Below are 17,928 nucleotides of genomic sequence, written 5' to 3'. Positions count from 1 at the left end.
TGATACACGCTGGCCCCTAAGGAAGTTGCCCCACGCTTGCCTGAATGAGAGGCAGACAGGAAGAAAACATGAGAAGGGGACAGGAGGCCGGGTGCAGTGGCTCACGCCTATAATCCCAGCACTATGGGAGGCCAAGGCTGGTGGATCACTTGAGGTCAGGAGTTCGACACCAACCCAGCCAACATGGTGAAACCCCATCTCTACTAAAACTACAAAAATTAGCTGGGCGTAGTGGTGGGCACCTGTAATCCCAGCTACTCGGGACGCTGAGGCAGGAGAATCGCTTGAATCCAGGAGGTGGAGGTTGCAGTGAGCCGGGATCAAGCCACTGCACTCCAGCTTGGGTGACAAGAGCGAAACTCCGCCTCATTAAAAAAAAAAAAAAAAAAAAAAAGCTGGTGGGACAGGAAGGAAAGGCTGGGGAGAGGAGAGGAAAGGACCCTACAGAAGCAGAGTAGGAACATGGTTCATGCAGAGTCACCAGCTGCTCTCGGTACTTCTGGGTTTGAGAACATGGGGTTTTATTCCTGATGAAATCTGACCAGCCCATCATATACGAAACTTCCAAAAGAGACAGCAGTGGAAATAGAAAACTGTAAGATCATCATTACAGAGTTAAAGGTCAAACACAGCACACCAAACTTCAGAAAGGCTGCACAGGATGATGTTTTCCCATGGGGACTGGGAGTGAGGAAGGGGGGGCAGGGCTGAGGAATAGCAGGTCTGAGAGAAGGACAGGAAAATCACTGGGAAAATTAAAACCTTACCCTCCACCTCAACCTCTGTGCCAGTCTCAAACGAATAAGGGAAACAAGTCTTCAAGGCTCAGTGGCTTTCAAGTCATTCTTTATTCCATTTTCCTTCCTATTTCTTGAAGTCACAAATGGGACAAGACAGTATGACAAACATTTTCTCACCACCTGGTGTGGTAGGAAGGGCACATGCTTAAAAGCTGGGCAGCCCTGGACATGAAGTGACTTCAACAATTCAGCTGTCTCCATTGGCAAAGCTAATATTTTTAACTTTAGCTTTCAGAACCCTAACTTCCTAATGTATAAAGATATAAATGTTAAGATCATCCACTGACAGGAGGCTAGGGCAGGAGAACTGCTAGAACCCAGGAGGAGGAGAATTGCTTGAACCCGGGAGGTGAAGGTTGCAGTGAGCTGAGATCACACCACTGCACTCCAGATCCATCTCAGATAACGAACTAAACCAACCAACCAACCAACCAACCCACAGAACTATCAGAAGAATGGAATAAAGTGAGTGAAGACACCTGGCACACAGAGGCTCTCAATCATGCCCATTCCTTACCTGGTATTTTCTCTTAGTTTGCTTTCTTCCTATAGTGAAAACAAGGAGCTCTGCTACTAGATGATGCCAGATATACCTGAAACGATGGTTCTCTGATGCCTCATGACTTATCTGGAAAGTTTATCAGCTTACACTTAACTCCCTGCTATGACATCCAGAACAGTCTGTCATAAGTATTTAGAGGCAAATCTAAATATAGAATTTTAGATACTGTATGCCTGTTTGTTTCCAGAAACCACCAAAGAGTCCCCAAATTCTAAATATCTGTACTGAAACCAAGCCTCTGAAACCACCTCGCACTGGACACGGTGCAGTGCTCCGTCACCAGGTTTCTCAGTGTGGTTTGGGAAGAATGGAAAGTCTCAGCAGGTGGTGGATGGACAAAGACTGGAAATGTGTATTTTCCCGTCTTTGTCTACAAATTAAAAAATTACTTGGACTGCCTACTCTTCCCCATCCCCAAAAATTACATTTCAAAAAGAACCCTAAATGGAGTAGTCTGGTAAAAAGTCAATTTCCATAGATGAAGGTTTGGCTTCTCAAACAAGTGTTGCAGCCACTGAATGGAGCCCTGTGGCTGGGGTCAGGGCACCTCCACTCGTCAGGCAGTGGGAGCACACCTCCCACAAGCGAAGTCACAGGCACAGTGTCCCAAATGCCCACATCCTCATGATGGGAGTGAGGCTTCCTTTTCTCTGGCAGCACCATCAGCTTGTGCTTTCCTACTGGATGGGCCAAGAGGGTTAGTTAGAACACGTGAGGAGGAAAACATATCCACGATGCACGCCAATAAAACAAGCACACTGAACTGCCCGTACGCCAACTCCTGGCAGTTTGGGCCTAGACACATCACACCCGTCTCTGAGGCGCAGCCACACCTCCTCTAATACCCCAACTCAGGGGTGTGGAATTATTCAGAATCTCCAGTGGTTTGTCACTGCCAAATCGAAAATGCCCAACCAAACCCACACTTCTGAATTTTCTCATTTTTTCCTCTATTCTTCCCCAACTCCAATTCTTCACTCGAGTTGACCTGGCCCATCCACCTTCTGCAGGTTGCAAGTTCTCATGTCCACACCTGTCACCACAGTTCACCACGTTTCCATGTCACCTACAACACCCTCCCCTGGTTCTGGGCCACATCAGGGTGACTCCAATTGGATTTCCCCCTAAAAGCTTAACTAGCCCTGACCACTTTCCAAAGTGATCATTACTTTCCCTTCTCTGAATTCTCAAAAATTAGTTTCCTATCATTGATCAGTATCTCTACTGTCCTCTACTTACCATTTTTATCACTTTATCAACTTTCTACCCTTTATCTCTCCTAATTGGTCTGCAAGTTCCACCAAAGCAAAGACATAATGTAATGGTATTTGGTATAATCATCGCCTAAAAGGATCTTTGAGGGATTAACATGAAACTATAGGTATAAATTACTTATAGTTTAAACTACAAGTCACCGTTCTCTGAAATTCTAAAATACACATTTTATAGACTTCTGGAATTTTGGTGTCATACCATGAACAAAACTACAATGCTTTTTTTCTTCAGTGCCAGACTGTAACAGATAAGAGTTATAGAAAATACACAGGCAGGCTGCCTGGCACATAGTACTCATAAGTATTTGTTGAATAAACAAATTCTCTACTAACACTCTAAATACTGCTGATGAGTGACATTCATCACAAAAATACTGAAGTGAGTACTCAGTCACACATGGACACACGCAGAGAGGAGTGCTAGGGCCCTGTGCCAGTGGCGGGCCACAGCCACAGGCAGCCCCGCCCGAGAAGTAAAACAACAGGCTCAACGCAGGCTACTCACCACCATGTTGTACGCATCGGGAACTTCAGTTTCAAACTGAAATTTTCCACCCTGGTAGTAACCCTCATCTATCAAAAAACACAAAACAAAACAAAAAAATCCTTTAAATTAAAAAAAAAAGGAAACAAAAAGCAAACACTCTGTTAGGATATGGCAAATACAGAGAATCAGGAGGTTAAAAACAGGCCTGCGGAGTTCCTCGGTTCCATTACCAAATACACACACACTGGTGGAAGTCATGCCCCCGCCTGAACAGGAATGGGCTCCATGCTGTCACATGCCTGCTGTCTTCTCATGGGGCCAAGCACACCCTCAGGGAAGGGAAGGGACATCCTTCTGGGGCCATCTGTCTTGCCTCCTTGCATCCTACCATCTTCCTGGAACCTACAACCCGCTGAACACATCTCGTGCCTTAAGTGAATTCTTTATCTGCTTACTGCTGGTCTCCCCAAGAGAATGTCAATTGGAGGACACAAGACTAACAGTGACCAACAAACCCTTACTGAGCAACCACCCTCTGCTGGGCATGGTTCTAGGCCTTGGGGACACAGCAGTGAACCTGACAGAATCACTGCCTCAGTGATTGCTTGGCACAGCCTTCAGAACAGAGCAGACCTTCTGGAAATGCGGGCTAATAGGCACAAAGGAGGATGCCCAGGGTCTGAGCATCACTGACATTGCCATCTACATGCTGTGTACCCCCACTCCCTCTTTATCCTGCCCCCCACACCCTGTAGACCCCACAGGGTACTCATATGGTACCCAGCCAGGGGTCACTAAATGGCTGCTGGTGCCAGCAGAGGGCACTCCAACATGAATGAGCTTGAAAAGCCACTAGAAACTAAATTATTCTCGATTTCCAAATTTGACAGAATTAGCACCATTTTAAAGTTAAAATTCAACTTCTCCTAAAATATTTATCATGAACAAACCAGCAATATTAAATCTTACCACTTTTCTCAATTTTTTATATGAAATGAATGCATAACAGCAAGTTGTTAGCCTCAAACAAATCAACATTAAAAAAAAATTCCATTCCTTAAGAGTTGAGACTGTATCAACATTTATGTCATCTATCAGTTAAAACTGGCATTACCTGGACCCTGACATTTTTTTTATTTGCCAATCTGATAGAAGAGAAATACTAGTTCTCTTTTATTTTACATTCTCTGATGAATACCAGTGAGGCTAAAATTTATATTATTACTGGTCATTTATGTTTTTTCTTTTAAGAACTGAATGATCAATGTTCTGAAACTCTCCTTTTATTACTGAGGTATTCATCTTTTAATTATTAATGTAAAAATCTCTTAAGAAAATTAGCCTTTGCTTTTTATATGTTACAAGCAATTTTTCTTAGGCTGCTGTTTGCATTTTGATTTTGTAGTTTCTGAACACTAGTTTTCCATTTTTAAGAAGCTAATCTTTCTTTAGGGTTTCTGTCTTTGGTGTCATGCTTAAAAAAGGCTTTTCCCAACGAAGATTGTATCAATACCTTATATTTTCTTTTAGTAATTTAATGGTTTCATAGATTACATGTAATCAGCTCATTCATTCAACAACTGATTACAGACTAAGGTCGTATTTTTTTTCCTAACTGGTTGCTTACTCATCCCAACGGCATTTATTATTCTAGCCTTCCTCCACTTCTTTGAGATGCGTATTTCTAAGTTTTATAAACACACTTGGATTTGTGACTGGCAGTATAAAGTCTTTGGCAAAGACACTTGTTTGGGGAAATTTTTAACGCCAGATATAAGAACTTTTCAAATAAGTGGCATCTTAGGTATAAAATACTCAAGAGTATATATCCTTGTTCGTCAAAGCATGTGTGGATGTTGGTGTCTTACATGTATTCTGATATTGACCACTGTGGCACGACACAGAAATCCAACGTCCAGCTTAACGTTACAAACCATGCAGTCTGCTCTGTGACCTGTTACCACAGCTTCTGGACGCTGCTGCTGCACTGTGCTGTCCTTTTTCTTTTCCTTAGGAATGATTACTACCCACGCGAGACACCTTGGACATGGCTGTGCTCTGGCCATTCCATCCTGCCATGCTATGTTTTTTCTCTAGTTGGCTTTTCATTTCATGGATTACAGAGTTTCAACTCTATTGCCTGCCACTTTCAAATATGTTATTTGGTCTAAAATGATTATCACTTTACCTTATTCCCTCTGCTCCAGTCGAGTTCTTACTTAATAATTATTAGGATTATATCTTCTCTTAACTCATTAAAAAGTGAGAACAGACTGTTCTATTTTTTTCTCTTTCATGAAACAAATCTCTCTCAGGAAAATGATCTGCTTCTGCATCAGTACTTCTTTTTCCCTCTTTGAAGTTGCACAGCTTTGAGACCTGATCCAAAGTTGCTTATTTATTATTGAATTTGCCCAGAAATTCCACAGTCCAAATTAAAAAGCAGCTTGGGAGCAGACTGGACTGTGATGAAACCCAAGAGCATCTCTTATTTACAAGGTCTCCTTCATGATGTCCCCAGCTTAAGAGTTCTGATTCACCTTCTGCACCTGGCTCTGGGAGGGCCTGGCCCAAAGTGGAGACGGTTCAGGGAAGGCCTGCTTACTTCCAGAGCTGGCAGGTAGAGGACTCACTGAGTATGTCTGTAACTACACGTGCACCGTGGCCCAGAGCACAGTATACAAGTCCAGGACGGGCCAAATATATGTTACTATTGTCCACGGCTGCTGGGGCTGAAAACATTGTACTTCTCAGACAACTAGGTTTTAAAATACAATAATGGAATGCAACTGAGGGAAGTTCCTGGCACTCAGCTCTCAATCAGCCAGCCTGGCCCCTGCCCCACTGTTACATTTAGAGGAATTATCCTCCTCTTTCCTTGTGCTTTAGAGCCCACTCCCCACTACCTTTGAGGAACCATACTCCAGTGTCTTCAAGACTACTGGGAGCCCTGGGAAAACAAACTGTTTGAAGGGGTATGTCGGCACAAATCACTGTGACAGAATCCATTTCTAGATTCTAGATGGCCAACATCCACATATGCTCTGTCTGGTAACAAATCTGTGGACAACACCCTTGAGGCCAAGGAGTCATGCCAGCTCTCCATCCCACCTCCTCTTTTACAACCTTCTTCCTCCCTGCAAAAACGCCTACCTCCCATCTCTCCTTGTACTAGAATGAACTGCCTTGAGGAGTGGACATTCCTAGGGGCAAAAGTACCCGTGACACACTAATAACGGTAAAGCCACCTCAAAGCGACGCATTAAGGTAGGGTCTGCGTCTCCATTTGCTTTTCCCTATCTATACCCATTTCTTCCTTTTTAAAAATTATTTATTTCTGAGACAGCGTCTCATTCCACTGCTCAGGCTGGAGTGCACAGCTCACTGTAGCCTCGAACTCCAGGACTCAGGTGATCCTCCCACCTCAACCACCCAAGTAGCTGGGACTACAGGTGTGCACCACCGCCCAGCTAATTTTTTGTAGAGATGGGGTCTCACCATGCTGCCCAGGCTGGTCTCAAACTCCTGACCACAAGTGATCTGTCCATCTTGGCCTCCCCAAAGTGTTGGGATTATAGGCATGAGCCACCACGCCTGGCCTATGCTCATTTCTGTAAAGGACAAAGCATGGTATTATAAATAGTATGTCCTGGTTCATGCTGAAGTGTCTTGGGTTCAGACACTGTGGAGTCTGATGGCATGGATGATGAAAACTTCATTTAGTAACTTCAAACCCTAAACCACTGTAAAAGCAGGCATCGCCCCTTTGAGAGCCAAGCAAAGAGGATGCCAAGAAACAACAGCCATGGTGCCTTCCTCTACCCAGGGCACCGGCTCCACGCCTCACCCATCTAACTAGGAACAGGAGCTCAGAGTGAGATGGCTGTCAGAGGCATGTTGTTAGAATGAAAATGAAGTGACTTTTGTCTGAGGGAAAGAGTCTGATTTCGCTGACTAGTTTGACAATTAATGTATATGGCAGATCGTTTTGATAAACTGAATGGGCTGAATCTGGAGCTCCAAGTTTTGGGTGAAAATAGGAAGAATGTAATAAGATTTTTAAAACACTACACTGGTATACATATTAGTATGCTGAAATTAATAACACTGCTGTTGGCCGGGCGCGGTGGCTCAAGCCTGCAATCCCAGCACTTTGGGAGGCCGAGACGGGCGGATCACGAGGTCAGGAGATCGAGACCATCCTGGCTAACACGGTGAAACCCCGTCTCTACTAAAAAATACAAAAAACTAGCTGGGCGAGGTGGCGGCGCCTGTAGTCCTAGCTACTCGGGAGGCTGAGGCAGGAGAATGGCGTGAACCCGGGAGGCGGAGCTTGCAGTGAGCTGAGATCCGGCCACTGCACTCCAGACTGGGCGACAGAGCGAGACTCCGTCTCAAAAAAAAAAAAACAATAATAACACTGCTGTTTTTCTCAACTCTTCCTCAACATTTCCAGCAAAAGCCTGCAAAGCTGCTCTGAAGTGAGGGGTGACAGATGTAACTATTCAGGGCAAAAAAGCATTCTGATGTCCCTGCAGCTGACAGGGATTGGTAAAGTGATTCTGGTGGACATTTCAGAAACTGAAGCAAAGGATTCCAACAACTGAGTGACAAAGTCTTCTCCAAGTCAGGTGGCTTCCAATTCTCTACTTTCAACAAAATGGAAGAAGGAACCTAATCTAATAGTCAGTGGAAAAATCATGAAAATACTTTACATGAGGACGGGCAAAGTGGCTCATGCCTGTAATCCCAGCACTTTGGGAGGCCAAGGCAGGTGGCTTGCTTGAGCTTAAGAGTTCGAGACCAGCCTGAGCAACATGGCTAAACCCCATCTCCACAAAAAAAAGAAAAATTAGCCGGGTGTGGTGGTGTGCACCTGTAGTCCCAGCTACTTGGGAAGCTGAGGTGAGAGGATTGCTTGAGCCTGGAAATTTGAGGCTGCAGTGAGCCACGACTACACCACTTCACTCCAGCCTGGGCAATAGAGTGAGACCCTGTCTCAAAAAAAAAAAAAAAAACAACTTTATGATCTTTGGCCTTTAACTTGGAAGTCCAAAGACAAAATGGCACAGCCATAACATGACAACTTCCATCCCCATCTATTTATTTATATGAACAAGAAGTCCTGAGTGTTTATATCTATAAAGACAAAATAATGGAAGAAATCTGGTATTGGACCTTTGTTTCTAGCATAAAATAATATTCATTTACCAATGCATCAATTTAATCAGCGAAAATGCTAATAGTAACCCCATCATCATTTTCAGAGATACACTGCAGGTGAAATGTTATTTTATGTTTAATTATCATCAGAATTTGCTTAAATTCATCATTCATTACACAAACAGTTGATGACTGCCCACCATGTGCCACACACAGTTCTATGCCCTGGAGACACATCAATAAGACATAATTCCCGCCCTTATGAAGAGTACATTCTAGTGGAAGGGAGAGAAAATACATAAATTACATAACAGAAGGAGTAGAAAGTGGGGAGAGGCTGCAATTTTAAGCAGGGAGGTCAGAGAAAATGATGACTTGAAGAAGGAGAGTACTGGGGTGAAGGACACTCCACGTAGATGAAACAGGGTGGGTATGGTAAGAGGCCTAGTATGTTCCGTGAACCCTGCAGAAGCCAGTGTAGTCAGAGAGTGAGGTGGGGGAAGAGGATCTGAGCCCAAAGAGGGAGCAGATGCAAAGGGTGTTGGGCCCTGCAGACCCCTGCAGGTAGCTGGCTCTGATTTAGAGTGAGATGGGGCCATGAAAGGGGTCTCAGTAGGGGAGGGACAGGAGCATATAAACGGATCACAGAGCAGGAGCCCAGTTGTGGGTATCTGTTGTAATCATCCAGGTGAGAGATGGTAATGGTTAGGATCAGGGTGGGAGCAGGTGAAGTGGACAGATTTTGAAGACAGCAACACCAGAATTTGCTGACAGATTAGGCATGAGGGGAGGAGAGAAGGAGTCAAAGAAGATCTTTGACCTTGCAATGGAAAAGGCAGAGTTGCTACCATGAAGATAAAACGACTGTAGAGGGCACAACTGTGTGAAGTTCAAATCAGATACATTAACTTGAGATTTCAAGTTGGCATCCCAGTGGAGGCGTTGAGTGGGCAGCTGACAGATCATTCTTGAGTGCTTGGAGAGGTTGGACAGAGAGGGCAGCTTGGGAGCCATTTGGGGTATAAAAGCATTCTGTCACAAGATAGCCAGGACACCAGGGAACTGACTATACAGGTCCAAAGACAGGATGAAGCCTTGAGGCTCCCTCACTTCGAGGGGCTGGGAGATGAGGCAAAGGATAGGCAGCCAGGACAACGGAAGAAAAACCAGAAGCAGGAGCCTGTACAAATAACAACTGCAACAATCGTTCAAAAGCAAATATTTAACACTTAAGAGTCTTAGTTACAGGAACTTTTCAAATAGTGAGTTCTGGGCCGTGCGTGGTGGCTCACGCCTATAATCCCAGCACTTCGGGAGGCCGAGGCCCGTGGATCACAAGGTCAAGAGCTCGAGACCAGCCTGGCCAACATGGTGAAACTCGTCTATACTAAGAATACAAAAATTAGCCAGGCATAGTGGCGGGTACCTGTACTCCCAGCTACTCAGGATGCTGAGGCAGGAGAATTACTTGAACCCGGGAGGCAGAGGTTGCAGTGAGCTGAGATTACATCACTGCACTCCAGCCTGGGCTATAGAGCAAGACTCTGTCTCAAAAATAATAATAAAAAAAGCTCAATCTATCTATCTACCTGTATATCTAGTTACAGAAGAGTATAAAAAATCACAAATACAATACTTATAAGCATAAAAATGTTTACATTATGGTGCAATTCGAGGGAACAAGTGGAATGAAAACATGAGCGCTAGGAGAAAAAGTAGCAAAGGTTTTCCAGTCAGTGACATAGAGCTTATACACATCAAAAAAAAAAAAAAAAGTGTGATGATGGGCATATCTGTGGTGGTGGGCGTATCTGTGGTATTTAGATTCTATACTGGAAACATTTCAAAGAGTAATACAATATTTTCATTTTTATTTTTATTTTTTATTTATTTATTTTTTTGGAGACAGAGTCTCGCTCTGTGGCCCAGGCTGGGGTGCAGTGGCCGGATCTCAGCTCACTGCAAGCTCCGCCTCCCGGGTTTACGCCATTCTCCTGCCTCAGCCTCCCGAGTAGCTGGGACTACAGGCGCCCGCCACCTCGCCCGGCTAGTTTTTTGTATTTTTTTAGTAGAGACGGGGTTTCACCGGGTTAGCCAGGATGGTCTCGATCTCCTGACCTCGTGATCTGCCCGTCTCGGCCTCCCAAAGTGCTGGGATTACAGGCTTGAGCCACCGCGCCCGGCCCTATTTTCATTTTTAAATGTCAATATTTACAGCACACTGGAAGTTACATCCTATGCAAACTTTAAACTTAAAAGGCTCTGATCCATCTCAAATCAGACTGTTGAAAGAGAAGAGACAGAGACAGACGGTGGAGAAGAGTGAGTGAGTGCGAGTGGAGGCAGGAGGCAGGAGGCAGGACAGACACGGGCACAGGGAGCAGGCAGGACTCTGGGATGTAGGGCTGCAGACAAAGACACAACGACAGCTATTATATAGAGATGCTGAGACTTAGAGGAAAACATGAACATAATGAAGCAAGAAATGGACGGTTAGGGGGAAAGCACCAAATGGAATGTCAACAGCTAGAAAATACAGTATCTGAAATGAAAAATTCACTGGATGCGCTTAACAGCAAATGAGACATTGCAGAAAAAGAAATTATCCAAAATGAGTCACAGAAAGAAAAGCGAACAAAGCCTTGTGACCCAATGGAGGTACAATTTACACGTAGAAGTAATCTATATGTAAGACATATATGATATATATATGAACTAGAGTGCCAGAAAAGGATCACAGAAAAAATATTTAAAGAAATGTTGGCCAAATTATTTCTAGATTGGATGAAAACTATAACTCACAGATCCAAAAAGCTTAATAAATCCCAAATGTGATAAAAAAGAAAAAACCACTTCAAAGCACATTATAATCTGCTGAAAACAGTGATAATCTTAAAAGCAGCCAGAGAATAAAATGTACATCGCATGAAGTGGAACAAAGAACCACCACTAACTTCTTCTAAGGAAAAAAATACGAAGGCAGTAGAATGACATCCTTAAAATGCTGAAACTGTCAGCTTAAGAATTCAACCTTCAGCAACACTGACAGAATTCGTCACAAGCAAATCTGCACTACAGAAAAATCTTCAAGGATGTTCTTTAGGCAGAAGGAAAATAACAGAGAGAGAAACCTAGATCTACAAAAGGGAATGAGGGTCATAAATGTTAAGTATGTGGAGACATATATTTTTAAAATAGACTGTGTAAAGCACAGATAATATATTCTGGGTTACAATATACGTAAAAGTGAAACAAATGAGAGCTATAGAATAAAGGTTGGACTGGGAAATGGAAACACACTACTGTTTGTCTAAGCTTCCATCTTAAACATCAGAAAAAGAGCAAATTAAACCGGAAATAAAGAGGAGGCAAATAACAAAGACATGAACAAAATTCAAAAAGTAACAGAGCAAAATCAATGAAACTAAAAGTAGGTTCTTTGCAACGATAAAAAAGACAAAAATTACAATATCAGTAATTAAAGAGAAGATACAACACAGACTCTACAGAACTTAAAAGGATAAGATGATACTAAGAACATTATATCAATAAATTAAAAAATGCAGAGGATATGAGCAAATCCCTTGAAGGACACAGATTAGTGAAACCCACTCAAGAATAACCTAGGCAGCCCTATATCTATTAGAAATGTGTTTATACTTAAAATCTTACCACAACAAAACAAAATTCCAGAGACAAGTGGCTTCACTGGTGAATCCTACCACTGAATAAAGAATTAACAGGCCAGGCACAGTGGTTCACACCTGTAATTCCAGCACTTTGGGAGGATCACTTGAGCCCAAAGGTTCAAGACCAGCCTGGGCAACATAGTGAGACCCCCGTCTCTACAAAAAATAATTAGCTGGGCATGGTAGCGCATCTGCCCACTACAGATGGTGGGCATCTGTAGTCCCAGTTACCAGGGAGCCTGAGGCGGGAGGACTGCTTGATCCCAAGAGGTTGAAGTGGCAGTGAAGCATGATCATGCCACTGCAATTCAGCCTGGGCAAGAGAGTAAGACCTTATCTAAAAAACAATTAATCAACTAATTAATACTAATTCTACACAAGCTCTTCCAGAGACTAGAACACCTCCCCATTCAAAGACCAGAATACATTACCTTGACACCAAAATTAGGCAACTCATTATAAAAAAAAATTACAAATATCCCTCACAGACAGGTAAGAATTTGTAAAAATTATTAATAAAATACTAATATATCAAACTGAGCAATATATGAAACCATTAACACATAATACATGATGAATTATGGTTTATCTCACAAATGCAGCTTTGGTTCAACATTTGAAAAATAATCTATCAATGTAATTTTAATTTACCTTATCAACAGATCAAAATAAAAAAACCATTATGATCACCTCAGTAGATGCAGAAAAAGCATTTGGCAAATTAAGCATCCATTCATTATTGACCATTTTTGGTTTGGGGCAAAAAAAGCATCCACTCATGATTTTAAAAAATACATATATATACACACATATATATATGCAAACAAGAAGTAGAAAAGAACTTCTCAACCTGATAAAGGGCATCTGCAAAAACCCTATAGCAAGGCCAGACTCAGTGGCTCATGCCTGTAATTCCAGTACTTTGGGAGACCAAGGCAGGCAGATTACCTGAGGTCAGAAGTTCAAGACCAGCCTGGCCAACATGGTGAAATGCCATATCTACTAAAAATATAAAAATTAGCTGGGCATGGTGGTGGGCACCTGTAGTCCCAGCTACTCAGGAAGCTGAGGCACATGAATCGCCTGAACCCGGGAGGCAGAGGATGCAGTGAGCGCAATCACACCACTGCACTCCAGCCTGGGCGATAGAGCAAGACTCCATCTCAAAAAACAAACAAAACCCCTACAGCAAACCATACACGTAATGATGAAAGACTGATAACATCCCCCTAAGATCAGAAACAAGCTGGCTGGGTGCAATGGGTCACGCCTGTAATCCCAGCACTTTGGAAGGCAGAGGCGGGCGGATCACCTGAGGCTGGGAGTTCGAGACCAGCCTGACCAACATGGTGAAACCTCATCTCTACTAAAAATACAAAAATTAGCTGGTTGTGGTGGTGCATGCCTGTAATCCCAGCTACTCGCAGGAGAACTGCTTCAACCTGGGAGGCGGAGGTTGTGGTGACCCGAGATCGCGCCATTGTACTCCAGCCTGGCAACAAGAGCGAAACTCTTTCTCAGGGGAAAAAAAAAAAAAAGGAACAAGCCAAGGATGTCCCTCTCACCACTTCTACACATGATTGTACTGGAAGTCTTAGACAAGAAAACAAGGCAAGAAGAGGAAACAGAAGGACACAGACTGAAAGGGAGAGATAAAATTGTCTTTATGCACAGATGGCACGATAGTTTACATAGAAAAGTCCACAGAATCCACAATACAACTACTACCATGAAAAGCAGGTTTGTCAAGATTGTAGGACACAAGGTCACTATACGAAAATCAGCTGTATTTGTATGTACTAGCAACAGAAAACTCAAAATAGATATATAAACCATATTCATGGATTAGAAGATGTGATAATTAAGATGACTATTATATGGTTTGGACGTATGTCCCCTCCAAATCTCATGTTGAAATGCGATGCCCAATGTTTGAGGTGGGGCCAGGTGGGAGGTGTCTGGGTGATGGGGGCAGATCCTTTATGAATGGCTCAGTGCCATGGTAATTAGTGAGTTCTTACTGTTAGTTCATGCAAGAGTTGGTTGTTTAAAAGCGTCTGCATCTCTTTTGCTCCCTCTCTCACCATGTGACAAGCTAGCTCCACTTTGCCTTCCACTAGGATTATAAGCTTCCCGATGCCCTCACTAGAGGCAGATGCCAGCACCATACTTCCTACACAGCCATAAGCCAAAATTAGCCTCTTTTCTTTACAAATTACCTGGCCTCAGGTATTTCTTTATAGCAATGCAAATAAACGAACACAGCAATTCTCCCCAAATTGATTTACATTAGAGTCAATGTAGTCCTAATTAAAATCTCAGCAAGTTTTTTTGCCAAATTTGACAGGCTGATTCTAGAGTGTATGTAGAAAAGTAAAGGAACAAAAAAATCACCAAAATAATTTTGAAAAAGTAGAAAAATGCTGAAGGAGTCAGAGGTCACATGATGGGATTTCAAGACTTACTATAAAGCCATAATAATCAAGCAGCGGTATTTGTACAAGTGTAGACATACAGAACAATGGAATGGAACAGAGTCCAGAAATAGACCCACACACATATAGTCATGTAATGTCAACAAAGGTGCCAAGGTAAGTCAATGAGAAAAATCTTCTTCAACAAATGGTGCTAGAAATGGACAATGCAAAAAGAGATAGCAAAATAACAGAAACTACACTCTTTTCTTGTATAATATGTGAAAATTAACTCAAACTGGATCACACACCTAACTAAAACCTAGAGCTATAAAACCTCTGCTTTAAAAAAAATAAAGCCAGGCATGGTGGCTCCTGCCTGTAATCCCAGAACTTTGGGAGGCCAAAGTGGGCTGACCACTTGAGCCCAGGAGTTCAAGACTAGCTTGCGCAACATGGCGAAACCCTGTCTCTACAAAAAATAAAAAAATCAGCCAGGTGTGGTAGCAAGTTCCCGTGTACCCAGCTACCTCAGGAGGCTGAGGCGGAAGGGTAACTTGAGCCCAGGAGGTGGAGGTTACAGTGAGCCATGATCGTGCCACTGCATTCCAGCTGGGGCAACAGAGCAAGACCCTGTCTCAAAAAAATAAAATAATTTTAACAATAAGAGAAAATCTTTGTATTTCTTAGACAAAGATTTCTCAGGACACAACAAACACAAACTATTCTTACCAGTTTTGCATTGCTGCTATAATAAATTTTCACAAACTCTATGCCTTGAACAATACAAATTTATTATCTTCTGGAGGCCAGAATACCAAAATGGGTCCCACTGGGCTAAGATCATGACTTTGGCAAGGGGGCACTCCTTTCTGGATGCCCCAGAAAAGGCTGTCTCCTTGCACTACCAGCAGTCAGAAGCTGCCCACAACCAGGGGTCATGGGCCCTTCCTCCATCTCCAGAGGCAGCAGTGGCAGGTGAGTCTTTCTGCCAGTGCATCACCTCACCTGCTTCCTGCTTCCATTGTCACATCACCTTCTCTGACTCTAACTGCTTCTCTCTCTCTTTCCACTTTAAGGATCCCTGTAATTACATTGGGTCCACCTAGAAACTCCAGGACAATCTCCCTGCCTTAAGATCAGATGACTAGCAACCTTAATTTATCTGTAACTTTAATTCCCTTTTGCCATGTAACATAACATATTCAACAGCTTCCAGGAATTAAGACATAGACATCTTTTAGGGCCATTATTCTGCCTACAACATTACCACAAAGAAAAAAATCATAAGTTGGATATCCCCAAATGAATTTAAAATACATGGTCTTTAAAAGACAGTATTAAGGAAATAAAGATGAGCCATAGACTAGGAAAAAACATTTAGAAAACACATCTGATAAAGGACATATCTAGGGTAAAGAACTCTTAAAATTCCACAATAAGAAAAAAAAACTTATTTTTTTTTAAATGAGCAAAACAGTTGAGCAGATGCGTCTCCAAAAAAGAGATAGTCATTAAGAATATGCAAACTAATACCACAATTAAATACCACTATGTAACCACTACCATGAGTAAAGTTTTTTAAACTAAATGCTGGTGAAAATGCAGAGCAATTAGGATTCTCATACAGTGCTGGTGGGAATGCAAAATAGTACAGCTACTTGGAAAAAACAATTTTGTAGTTTCTTATAACTTAAGAAAACTGAGAGCAACTCAAATGCCTGCCATTTGATAAATGGATCATCAAACTGTGGTACATCCATACAACTGAAATAACAATACATGCAACAACATGGATGAATGTCAAAAGCATTACGCTAAGTGGGAGAAGCCACATACAAAATGTTGCATACTGTTTGGGTTCATCTAAATAATATCCTGGTAAAGGGAAAACTATAGGGAAAGAAATCAGGTTGATGACTGCCAGGCGCTGGGGATGGAGAGGGGATCTACAAAGGGGGTCGAGGGAACTTTTTGAGGTGATGGAAACTTCCTGTATCTTAATTGCAATGGTGGTTATGTGACTGAGTAGGTCTGTCAAAAGGCAGAGAGCTGTCTACCTAAGAATGGTAAACTTACTGTATGTAAATTATAGCTCACTAAACATGATTCTTAAAAAAGATAAAAAGCCTGTGCCACATAAAAGACACCATCAGGTGGAACAGGAACCTTAAAGAGTGGTGGTAATTTTTTAAATGCTAAAAACCTTAAGATTTAAATACTATGTCATTTTTGGAGATTTTATACACACTATATACATTTTTACTGGAGACCACCAGAATCTATTTTTGCCCATGGAAGCGAATGTTTTTTACAACAATTCCTGTCATATTCGCTTCAGGAAGCTTGAGCATCCCACGAGAGAATATGACTTGGAGTTACGTTTAAGGCAGGGGACAGACCAGCATGAGAACAGATCAGGTGTCCCTGTATCAGATGATGCGGTGGCCTACTCAGTAGGCACAGTAAGCAAAGAAGCATCACATCAGCCAAATTCTTGGAAGGGGCAAGGAGAAAGCAGTGAATGTTTTCCTGATGAAAGTCAAGAGAATGCTTTGGCAGATAACTGACATGTTAAAAGCTCACATCACATTTCTATTCTACATCACAAGAAAATTGGCATCTGTATTTTTAAGATTATTTGAAAGAAAAGATTCCACACACACACACACAAAAAAACACCTGTGCTTCTTTCAACTTTATCCCCCTTATAATGGTTATTTCCATACTAACACTAAAAATCAAGCTAGAAAGAACCAGGGATGAGAGTATAAATTTTATGTGTCTGAAACCTTTACATATTAACAATAAACTACATGTAAACTACTACATGGTCAGGATGTTGGTCGAGGCAATAGGACTGTTCCAGTGCTCTGCTCCATTTCCTTATCTTCTTACATGTCTATGACTATGTAAATGTTGTTCCAAAATATTCATGTGTCAGCCAGGCATGGTGGCTGATGCCTTTAATTCTGGCACATTGGGAAGCCAAGGCAGATGGATCACTTGAGGTCAGGAATTCGAGATCAGCCTGGCCAACAGGGGAAACCCTGTCTCTACTAAAAATAAAAAAATAAATAAAATAAAAATTAGCCAGGCGTGGTGGTACACACATGTAATCCCAGCTACTCAAGAGGCTGAGGCAGAAGAATCGCTTGAACCTAGGAGGCAGAGATTGTAGTGAGTCAAGATCATGCCACTCCACTCCAGCCTGGGTGATGGAGTGAGATTCCGTCTCAAACAATAAAAACAAAATGTTCATGCGTGGAACCAACTCGGGTTTCAGGTTCACCAACTGTAATTCTTTGCTTAAAGATTGGGATATTCCGGTTGGGTGCGGTGGCTCATGCCTATAATCCCAGCACTTTGGGAGGCTGAGGCAGGCAGATCACCAGAGGTCTGGAGTTTGAGACCAGCTTGGCCAACATGGTGAAACCTCATCTCTACTAAAAATATAAAAATTAGCTGGGTGTGGTGGCACATGCCCATAATCCCAGCTACTCGGAAGCCTGAGGCAGGAGAATCACTTGAACCTGGGA

The 17,928-nt window shown here is 42.5% G+C and overlaps 1 protein-coding gene across 5 annotated transcripts in view; it reads right to left on the bottom strand.

Moving 5' to 3' along the window:
- The window catches only part of UBE2F (ubiquitin conjugating enzyme E2 F (putative)), a 75,906-nt gene that overhangs the window by 21,934 nt on the left and 36,044 nt on the right, over positions 1-17,928 (bottom strand). For all 5 annotated transcript variants that reach the window (XM_028830400.2, XM_015111244.3, NM_001260974.1 and 2 more), the window contains 1 exon segment: positions 3,142-3,209. In XM_028830400.2, coding sequence (XP_028686233.1) covers positions 3,142-3,209 — 68 coding nt within the window.

Source organism: Macaca mulatta, chromosome 12 (assembly GCF_049350105.2).
Source record: "Macaca mulatta isolate MMU2019108-1 chromosome 12, T2T-MMU8v2.0, whole genome shotgun sequence".
NCBI lineage: Eukaryota > Metazoa > Chordata > Mammalia > Primates > Cercopithecidae > Macaca > Macaca mulatta.
Note: the sequence above shows the minus strand (reverse complement) of the source record. Positions and strands in the feature narration are given on the sequence as shown.